The 11,272-nt window shown below is 35.4% G+C and overlaps 2 protein-coding genes across 2 annotated transcripts; both read left to right on the forward strand.

The window, feature by feature from the left end:
- Positions 1 to 7,248: 7,248 nt before the first annotated feature.
- Positions 7,249 to 7,932, forward strand: LOC105793125 (uncharacterized). Its single transcript, XM_012622054.1, has one exon. The coding sequence runs from the start codon at positions 7,249 to 7,251 to the stop codon at positions 7,930 to 7,932; it is 684 nt and encodes a 227-aa protein (XP_012477508.1).
- Positions 7,933 to 7,992: 60 nt separating this feature from the next.
- LOC105793126 (uncharacterized) lies at positions 7,993 to 10,736 on the forward strand. Its single transcript, XM_012622055.1, has 6 exons — positions 7,993 to 8,129; positions 8,872 to 9,070; positions 9,212 to 9,652; positions 9,773 to 9,886; positions 10,023 to 10,453; positions 10,505 to 10,736. The coding sequence occupies exons 1-6, from the start codon at positions 7,993 to 7,995 to the stop codon at positions 10,734 to 10,736; spliced, it is 1,554 nt and encodes a 517-aa protein (XP_012477509.1).
- The last annotated feature ends 536 nt before the right edge of the window (positions 10,737 to 11,272 follow it).

Below are 11,272 nucleotides of genomic sequence, written 5' to 3' on the forward strand. Positions count from 1 at the left end.
TAGGTATATAGAGAATTCAAATGTTTAAGGTACCTAGTATATTATAAGTTAAATTTTATGATATTAGAAGTGGAATCTATAGTGTGATGGTTATATATACATAAATGTGTTTCGGTTGAACCATTGAATTATTTAAACTAGATTTGATGATTGGGATCTATACCTATCCATGTGTTTTAAAGATATAAGTTATGAATATTGAGCTGAATTGTATGTGGATTTTATATACGAATAAGAGATACAACTTCTGTGAATTGAGATTCTTTCGTTAAAGTTCAGTATCGATCGGATTTATTGCCAGTAAAATTATTCAGACTATATGTCTAGCAGGCTAAGTGTCGGTGAACTAAATCGGACTATATGTCTAGCAGGCTAAGTGCCGGTGAACTGAATCAGGCTATAGGCCTAGCAGGCTAAGTGCCGGTGAACGAAACTAGACTATAAGTCTATTAGGTGAAGTGTCAGTGAATCTGTTTAAATTAAGTGATTCTATGCATTGAGTATAAATATATATATGATTTTGATTATATGAAATGGACAAATATATGAACATTTGTTTCAAGGTGTTTGATGAGTATATAATCGTTCGAATTTTTGTGATTAGTGTATATATATATCGGTTGTCATGAAATTATTGGATATATATATATGTATGCATTCAGCATAGGTGGACATAAGTGTATATGTGCATTCGACACTTATAGTTGATAAGTATAAGAATTATGCTTTTGGTATATGTATTTGAACAATTATATATAGATGAATCCTATGAAGTGCGAACAATAAGTACTCTAGAAATCAAGATATGCAGTTAATGATTATGTTAGTAACTTGATTATATGCATACAATGTAAATACATTTATTCGTTTATGTGTATTAGTTAAATATACAATCTTTTAGATTTAAACAAAATGACTTAAGATAGCAATGTTTGATTAGAAATTATATTTGATATTTGTGATTTCACTAAATTTACTTAGAGAATTATATGATTCTTTTATATGTATTTTAGATATGCTATAGACTTACTAAGCTATAAAAGCTTACTTTGAATGTTTTTGTCCATTTATTTTTTTATAGATTTTGGAGACGTGTTACGAGCTCGGGGATCATCAGCATAGTCTATCACACTATCGACTTCTTTTGGGTATTTTGTTAAATATTTGAACTCGATCTTATGGCATGTATAGGTCTGAGTACGATTTTGGTTAGATTTTGATTGTAAATTATAATTAGCTATGCGAAAAAAAATGATTAAATTTTCATGTTTGTGATCAGTTTGGTTTTAAAAATGGTTGTGTTTGTTTGATAATGCCTCGTAACCCTAATTCGGTGACGGATACGGGTTAGGGGTGTTACAGACTGAGCTTTCATAAACTCACCTTTCTGTTTTATCTGTACAGGAGACCCTTAGAATTATGCAGTTCGGAGCAGCGGAGGACTCTGCGGTGGCCACACGACCCCTTTTTACATTGTTTCATACTTAATTAAGTTTTTAATGTTTTATTTGGGGTATTTTACTATAATAAAGGCCTCTATTAATTTTTGCTTAAAATTTGGACTTATATTGTTTTATGTTTTATATCTACTAGAGGTAGAACAAATACAGGTTTTAAAAGAAATGCGTGTGTTTTAGTAAAATACCTACAGGGGCACAAACTGTTTTTAAAAAACTTCCGCAACGCATAAGGTTTTGAAAGCTAACGACTGAATAAGAATCACGATTTTAGAATTAATAAAAGATATTGAGGAATTCTAAACGGAAAATGTTTGAAACAAAGCTACGATTTCCTAACACACTACCATGTGACATCACCAGATTTGGTAATAACGTCCAGGCCGGGTTTGAGGTGTTTCCAAAATGCCCTTAGAGTGCATGAGTTGACTTAAGTTAGTGTTGGACACAAAATTGCCCCTACAGTATTTTTGACACCAATAGGATTCATTGTCGTGACACCCAAGATTTGGTGTTGCAACATCCTTAACAGTAGGCACAACCTTGGCTTGGAGGTTCTCGATGTCGCAACACAAACTAGCTGGTGTCACGACACCCTCAATAGTGGTCTTGGCTCCTTCACTTCAACCATCAGCAGTGGAGTCACGACGTCAAAGGTTTCGAGCCAAGACATCGGGGCTTGGTGTCGCAACACAACACACCTGGTGTCGTGACATCCTTAGCATATTGCTCCAAGTTGGTTTCTCTTTGAAGTTTTTCTCCCCTGAGGCAATGGAAAGTCAGTGTAGCAACATCTTGCCATTAGTGTTGCAACACCCACATCATTGCAGTTTTCCTCAAGGTTTGGTCGTAGTTGTCTTCCTATACAAACTCAAATACACCATTAGACTCCTCATGGCATAATTTTTCCAATTTGGATATCAAAAGGATTAGAATGAAGCGAAAAATGATAATTAATTATAAAAACAAAAAATTAATAGAAAGCGTAGAAAGGACTTGGTAATTGCTTGAAAACAAACTCATCAAGTGTTCGAGAGAGCCTAATTTGACGTATCAAATTACGGTAGATCATATACACAATTATGCAGTTCGTCACAAGTATTAGAATATTAAACAATTAATTATTTAATTATTCTAATTGACAAGGCAAATATTCTAAGTTATTAAATACCATCAAATATTTAACAAACCGGAACAATTTGACGTATCAAATTATAACAAATCGTATACACAATTATGTAGTTCGTCACAAGTATTAGAATATTAAACAATTACATATTTAATTATTCGATAGACAAAACAAATATTCTAAGTTATTAAATTCTAGTCGAATATCTAACAACCGAACAATTGTAATTCAAATAGAAGATGTGTAAATACTAAAGAAAAATAAATATTAGAAACATATTATGTTTCACAAATTTATTAAATCAAACATTGAAAATCATTTGACCAAATAAAGGTTTAGAAATTCATAGAGAAAATAAAATAAAATAAAATAAAGTGGCTATGCTTAGGTATGTTTTGATTTTAACCTAATAATGTCTATTTATAATGCAAAAATAATATAATAGAGAAAATATAAATGTGCATTTCATTAGCATAACTTGTTTTAGGTTTCTTGGTAATTTTTGTGTCAAACTTTTAGTCCAATTTTAGACACTGTGCTAATGTTTTTTAGGCTCAAGTCATGAAATAACTTCTGTTAAATGTTTCAATCCCCTTTGAATTGACATTATGGGCCCAAAATGGATTTTTGTACCTCAAGTTATGGTCAAAATACTGAAGTAGTACTATGTTGAAAGTCCAATCCAAAAAATTTACCAAAAATAAACTTTAAACACTTTTTTCTTCAATTATTTACCTAAATAAATAATATATTAAAGAACTTAAATAGTATAATTCAATAGGAGAATTATCACAAATAATTAGAAAATAATGCACTTATCACCCAAACATGAAACTGACTAGACACAAAATGACCCAAAAAATTTAGAACCTCAAAATAATCCAATCCGAAATCAACTTAATCTACCTAGTGTGTTTGATTCACGGAAAAAGACTTACAATTTTTTTTATTTTTTATTTTTACATTTTCATGTGTTTGTTTCATGATAAACAATTTGGTCAACAAAAAATGACTTACATATCAATAGAAAATAAGCACTTTTTTTTTCTTCTAAAAATTGACTTTTCCTATTGAAAAACGTAGATCATTTTTTAAAAAGAGTTCCTTTTGAGGAATTTAATTTTATATGAAAATTAATTTAAATTACAACTAATATTGTTATATTACTATTAAAATTTTTATTTTATAAAAAATATTAACATATGGATATCAAATATTATAATTTTGAACCTTATTAAACATATTTATAATTATATATTTTAAAGATATCATAAATTTTAATATTTATAGTAATTTTAAATTTTAAATAGTCTTAACTTCTTTTTCAAGTGTTTATATGAATATTTTAATAATAAATAATTTATAAATATCTAGTAATAAATTTTATAGTATAATATATGAATATTTTGAAAATATAAATATGAATATTTGTTTAAATTATGGTTAGCTTAATTTATCTTTTCTAACTCCATTGTGCAACAATTCACTCTCACATATGTAATATATGTAAGTCAAATTAAGTTTTAATTAAGGAATTTTTATTATTAAGATTATATAAGATATTAATTATTATAAAATATGATCTTATTATAAAATAAATTTCGGTTGCCACAACGAAATACTTCTATATGTGCAACTATCCACTCTCACATATGTAATATATGTAAGGTCAAATTAAGTTTTAATTAAGAATTTTTATTATTAACATTATATACGATATTATTTATTATAAAATATGATCTTATTATAAAATAAATTCCATTATCGCAAGGAAATACTTCTATATGTGCTGCTATCTACTCTCACATATGTAATATATGTAAGGTCAAATTAAGTTTTAATTAATAGTTTTATTATTAAGTTTATATAATATATTAATTATTATAAAATATGACCTTATTATGAAATAAATTTCGATTGCTACAATGGAATACTTCTACAATATCTTATAACAAATATAATGTATGGTTTGTTTGTTTCACTAACAATAACTTTAAAAATAATTTAAAAGATACCAAACAGAAAATATTTTCTGCAAAAATAATTTTTCGTAATAGTAATGTAACGCCCCGAATAATTTACCTCTATTTCTGTAAATATTTGATACAAATGAGTATTTTCTTCAATGGTTAAGTTGCTAGATGTGTGTGTGTGAGGTTTTGGGTTTAAGTCCCACCCTTGCTAAATTTTGTTATTTTTGATCCAAGCCTTACCCTTGTTGAGTGGACTTATATTAAATTATTTGTTAATCTTTATCAGAATGAACCTGTTGGTTCAAGTGGTAAGGGGGTTGGTTGTTGGAGGTTTTGTGTTTGAATCCTTGCGTGAGCGTGGGTATTATTTTTCGCTCGGTTGCATGGTAGAGTTTCAGTGCTTCTGGGATTCTAGGGTAGTTGGATGTGAATTAGTGAGGAGTTGGGATATAAGTGGGTTTTTAATTAGATTTTATTTAATTTTTATTCTTTTTATTTTTCTCAAATTTTCCCTCAGCTTTTGACATTCTGTTTCCCTTTTCTCCTCTGCCGAATTTTTGTCTTTCCCTCTCCTTTTTGGTTTTTCCAATTCGTCTCCCTTTTGTGTAATGTTTGATTGCGTTCGTTCGCTAAGTCTTGTATTGTTACGATTTTATTATTTTATGGCTAGTATTTTAATGGGGGTTTTATGTTTATTCTCGGTTAGGGGAAGGGCAAGAAGCAGTTGGTGCTCATACAGCTATTTGAGCGTTAGGGGTGTTTGTTCGTCAACGGTAAGTTTTCGAATTCTTTATTTGTTGTTGTAAGGCTCCGCTTGTGGAATGGTTTCAGATTGAGTTTCAGATTGAGTTTCATAAGTGTGTATTGAATTTGGGTCTTTTGATGCTATTTCTTAGGTTCAGTGGTCTCGAGAGTACTTGTGTATCAAAAAGATATCAGGTGTGTACCCCTTATGCGTGAAAAATGAGTTTTGGTGAAAGCTAAAAGTGTAGATTCTCGACAGCACACGGGCGTGTGGTCACCCATGTGGTTGACCATGTGCGAGACACGGTCGTGTGACTGATGAAGGTGCGACCGCGCATAAGACACGGTCGTGTAGTGGTGTAGGTGTGACATTGTAAGCCACACTGGCGTGTGAGTTTTGGGCCAGGTTGTGTGGGTCACACGGGCGAGGCCAATTTGGGCGTGTGGGCTACACGAGCATGTGGGCCTATAATTTTAAAATTTTCCCTAGGGTCGCACGGATCAACCTGATCGACTCTGGGCCTACCGTAGGGTCGTTAAGGGCTAGCTAAACCCTAAAATTGGTTCATCTAATATTTTGATATTTCACACTGAGTAGGATACTGATATGTATGTCTTATTATTCTAATAATTGTATATATATGACATCTTTATATGAGCATGTTATGCATGAGATTACTATATTTGTGACTGGAGTGGGTTTTGTATCTGTGGAAGAAGTGTTCTGTATGGCGACCTTCGCCTATATTTCTGGCAGCATGGCTGCATATTATCTGATATGTGTCGTAATGACACAATGTAGTGTGTAAAGATGGGTGGGTGTTTTTAACCCCACATGGTGTGATGGGATGGTCGGAGTTGGTGTGTAGAGGATGGGGGTAGGATTCTGTATATTTGTTCTGCATATTTGTATCTGTATATGTATTTGTATATTAAAGGATTTGAGTCTGAATATAAAACTGAGTCTGACTGTATATGTGATTTCTGTATAAGTAGCATGTCTTATTCTGTTGCGTTACACAGTAAGTTTACGAAAACTCACATCTGTTTGTCTGTTCTGTTCAGGTAATCCACAGACTTAGGTGAACCGGTGCGACAGAGTGTCACAATGACCACGATTTCGTAATTGATTAAGATTCTGATTATTATTTAATTGAGGTTATTTCTGGGAATTTTGTATTAATAGAATTTTCGGACTGTTGATTTTATTTTGGATTTGAAGTTTTTTGATTTTACACTTAATCTGAGACGATTAGCTCAAAACATGATTTTTTTCTAAAGTAGATGTTTTTAGAAAATACGAATGGGATTTCCAAATATAACATTTTTATGACTTTCGCTGTTAGTTATGTTTCAGCAAAGGAACTAATTAAATTATGTTTTCAGTAATAATCATGAATGTATATGAGTTATAAAGTTGAATGGTTTATCGAAACAACTCAGTTTTCAAAACCCATTCTTTGTGACATCTCTGGATTCGGCCATAACATCTAGGCCAGATTTGGAGTATTATATTTAGTGGTATCAGAGCCAAGTACCAAAACTCAGGATGTAAATTTTGGATTACAAAATTTTGTTTTAAAAAGAACTGATTTTCAAATAATTTGGATATTTTTGAGAAAGTACGTGGTACACTGAGTCTCCGGCGCCGATCTTGTAAGTATTTTTGAACTTAGATAGTATATTCTAAAAACACTGTAGATAATACTTTCTGAAACTGTACTGAAGTAGTTAGAGAATGAAACCTCTAAAAACATTTCTAAACTTCTGATAAATTATGCATAAAATATCTGGTAATAATTACTGGAACTGATACATAAAATTTTATAATGTGAATAAAATTTGAAAATCTACAATGAGCACTCATTGAACTCGTGGATGTGGTATTCGTGGCCATGGTAGAGGCCGTAAAGGGGCTAGAGCTAAGTCTTCCTCTCTAGGCAGTATGCCAAATTTAAATACGAGTGAAACACTGATTTTGCCTACTACTAAGACTAGGTCTCAAAGCCGTTTGGCTGTGGACGATACATTGTCCCAAGCCATGTTGAGGGTATTGGAGAGGGTCGCTAGACACCATTCTGGATCTGGGAGACATGGGTTGGTAATTGAACGACTCTGGTCCAATGGTGCTGAGCTGTTTAGGGGTGTCACTCGAGTTGCCCCTACTGTGACTGAGTATTGGTTAGAGGCCACCGAGAGGATCATGAACGATATAGACTGTACTCCGGAGCAAAAACTTAAGGGTTCAGCCTCCTTGCTTCGCGACGAGGCATATCAGTGGTGGTTATCAATTGAGGAGGGTACTCAGTCGGATCTTTTGAACTGGGACTACTTTAAGACAACTTTCCAGGGGAAGTATATGGGGGCGAGCTATGTGGATGCTCGTAGGCGTGAGCTCATGAATATCATACAAGGTGATAGATCAATGGCTGAGTATGAGACCGAGTTTCTGAGGTTGAGCCGCTACGCTCGAGGCATGGTAGCATCTGAGTATGAGAAATGTGTTCACTTTGAGGATGGTCTGAGAGATAGTTTGAGGATTCTGATTGCTCTGCAGAGGGAACGAGAGTTTTCTGTTCTTGTGGAGAAGGCAAAGATCGTTGAGGAAGTTAAACGCGTGGAGCGCTAGAATAGGGACCAAGAGAGAGGCAAGAATAAGAGGGATTCAAAGCCTTCTAGTTCTGTTCAAATGCCTAAAAAACTGGCCAGACCTGATGGGCCGGCTAGAGTGGGGGTTCCTATTACTTCTACTAGGATTCAGCTATGTGGAGACTGTGGTAGGCGCCATCCGGGCGAGTGTTGGAGGAGGTTTGAGGCTTGTCTGAGGTGTGGGTCTTTGGAGCATCAGATTTGAGAGTGTCCAGAGCAGGCTGATCAGATGCAAGCTTCGAGATCGGGTTCTATACAACTTTAGAGGGCAGTTCAGTAGCCACCTAGAGGCCGTGGACCAGCTAAGGGTAGTAATGGTATGGGCAAGGTCAGATAGCACTGGCAGAGGTGCTAATTAGATTGAGGCGAGACAACCCGTACTGGTTTATGCTGCTCGACGCCGTGAGGATAGAGGCGCTCCTGACATTATCACAGGTACGTTCTTTATTTTTTATGTACCTTATATCGTTGTGATAGACATAGGTTCTACACACTCATATGTAGCTAGTTCTGTTTCTAAAAACCTGGGGTTTCTGTTGAGAGCACTTCTAGTGAGATTACTGTATTGTGTTCGTTGGGGCAGTCTATTCGGGTTACTAAACTTTATAGGGATGTTCCGTTAGAGGTACAAGGGGATGTATTTCTGGCAAATCGATGGAGTTACTGTTTGGGGAGTTTGATTTGATTTTGGGTATGGATTGGTTGGTTGAACACCGAGTCAGTTTGGATTGTACGACTAAGAGGGTTGTTCTAAGGACTAAGGATGATAAGGAAGTGGTTGTGATCGATGAGCGTTGAGATTACCTGTCCAATGTAATATCCGCTCTTGTGGCTGAGAAACTGGTTCGAAAAGAGTGTGAGGCGTATGTGGCTGAGAAAATGGTTCAGTTTCTAGGGACTTCTTTATCGTGGATATCAGAACAGTGAGGGATTTTTCTGATGTCTTTCTTGAGGAGTTATCGGGTTTACCTCCAAATTTAGAAGTTGAGTTCGACATTGAGCTTCCACCAGGTACAGCTTCGATGTCTATCGCTCCATACCATATAACACCGAAGGAGCTTGTAGAGCTTAAGACTCAACTTCAAGAGCTTCTAGGTCGTGGTTTCATCCGTCCTAGTGTGCCTCTGTGGGGGGCACCGATTTTGTTTGTTAAGAAAAAGGATGGGACCATGAGGATGTGTATTGATTATCAACAACTAAATAAAATAACGGTGAAGAATAAGTATCCACTTTTAAGGATCGACGATCTGTTTGATTAGTTCCGAGGGGCTTTAGTGTTCTCGAAAATAGATCTCCTTTTTGGGTACCATCAGCTTAGAGTTAAGGAAGCTGATGTTCATAAGACTGCATTTAGGACTCGTCATAGACATTACGAGTTCCTATTTATGCCTTTTGGTCTGACGAATGCTCTAGCTATATTCATAGATCTAATAAACCGAGTCTTTCAGCCATATCTGGATCAGTTCATCATAGTCTTCATCGAAGACATTTTGGTTTACTCTAAGACTGAGGATAAGCATGATGAGTATCTTAGAATAGTGCTTCAAATACTCCGAGAGAAACAGCTCTACACTAAGTTGAGCAAATGTGAGTTTTGGTTGCGAGAGGTAACTTTTTTAGGGCACGTAGTTTCTGCTGAAGGGATCCGAGTTGATCCAAGAAAGATTGAGGTTATGTTCAATTGGAAACAGCCTAAGAATGTATCTGAAATCCGTAGTTTTCTAGGTCTTGCGGGATGTTATTGGTGGTTTGTCAAGGGGTTCTTTCAGATTACAGCTTATTTGACTATGCTTCTGTGAAAGGGATTTCCTTTTGTCTAGACTGATGCACAACAATCGAGCTTCAAGAAGCTCAAATCTATTTTAACTCAAGCTCTTGTTCTGATACAGCCTAAATCTGGTAAAGAATTTGTGGTATACAATGATGCGTTGCGCGTTAGTTTGGGATGTGTATTGATGCAATATAGTAAGGTTGTGGCTTATGCGTCTCGAACAATTTAAGACACACGAAGGGAATTATTTGACACATGATCTAGAGTTGGCTGTTGTGGTATTTGCATTGAAAATCTAGAAGCATTATCTGTACGGTGAGAGGTGTATTATCAACACTGATCACAAGATCTTCAAGTGCCTCATTACTCAGAAGGAGTTGAATCTTAGACAGCATCAATGGATTGAACTGCTCAAAGATTGTGACTGCATGATAGAGTATCATCCTAGTAAGGCCAATGTGGTGGCCGATGCTCTCAGTCAAAGAGAGACGACTGATTTGAGGGTGATGTTCTCTCGTCTTAGTCTGTTTGATGATTGGGATCTGTTAGCCGAGTTACAAGTTAAGCTGACTTGGATTGATCAGATTCGAGATAAGCAGATAGAGAATGAGTCTTTGGGTTTGCGGTTTCATCAGATTGAGAGTGATAGTACTTCTGATTTTGGGCTAAATAAGGATAAAGTTCTATATTTTCGAGGTCAGATTTGTGTGCCGAATGATTCTGGTCTGAGGTAGTCGATTCTAAGAGAGGCGCATGGTAAACCTTATGTTATGCATCCCAGTGGTAGTAAGATGTATCGGGATCTCCGTGAGTTATACTGGTGGCTGGGTTTAAAGCGTAAGGTTATGAATTTCGTTACTCGTTGTTTGACGTACCAACAAGTTAAGGCTGAACACCAGTTGCCTTCAGGTTTGTTGCAGCCCGTTAAGATTCCTTTATGGAAATGGGAACGAGTGACGATAGACTTCGTTAGTGGGTTGCCCTTGACACCCATTAAGAAAGATTCTGTTTAGGTCATCATGGATAGATTGACCAAGTCTAATCATTTTATTCCAATTCGGACGGATTACTCTCTGGAGAAGCTAGCGAAGCTCTATATCTCTGAGATTGTAAGACTGTATGGGGTTTCTATTTCGATAATTTATGATAGAGATCCTCGCTTCACTTCTTGGTTCTCGGAGAAATTGCACGAGGCTCTGGGTTCGAGATTGGATTTCAATACTGCGTTCTATCCCCAGACCGATGGTCAATCTGAGAGGGTGATTCAGATATTGAAGGATATACTTTGGAGTTGTGTAATAGATTTCCAAGGTTGTTGGGAGGATTATCTGCCGCTAGCGGAGTTCGCCTACAATAACAATTTCCATTCTACCATCCATATGACACCTTACGAGGATTTGTACGGTTGTAAGTATCGTACTCCGCTATGTTGGGCTGAGTTGGGTGAGCGTCAAGTTTTGGGTCCTAGGTTGGTTTCTGAGATCGAAGATAAAGTTAGACAGGATTATCTAAAGGTCGCTTCTAATAGACAAAAGTCTTATGCAGATCT

This window comes from Gossypium raimondii, chromosome 8, assembly GCF_025698545.1.
Source record: "Gossypium raimondii isolate GPD5lz chromosome 8, ASM2569854v1, whole genome shotgun sequence".
Classification (NCBI taxonomy): domain Eukaryota; kingdom Viridiplantae; phylum Streptophyta; class Magnoliopsida; order Malvales; family Malvaceae; genus Gossypium; species Gossypium raimondii.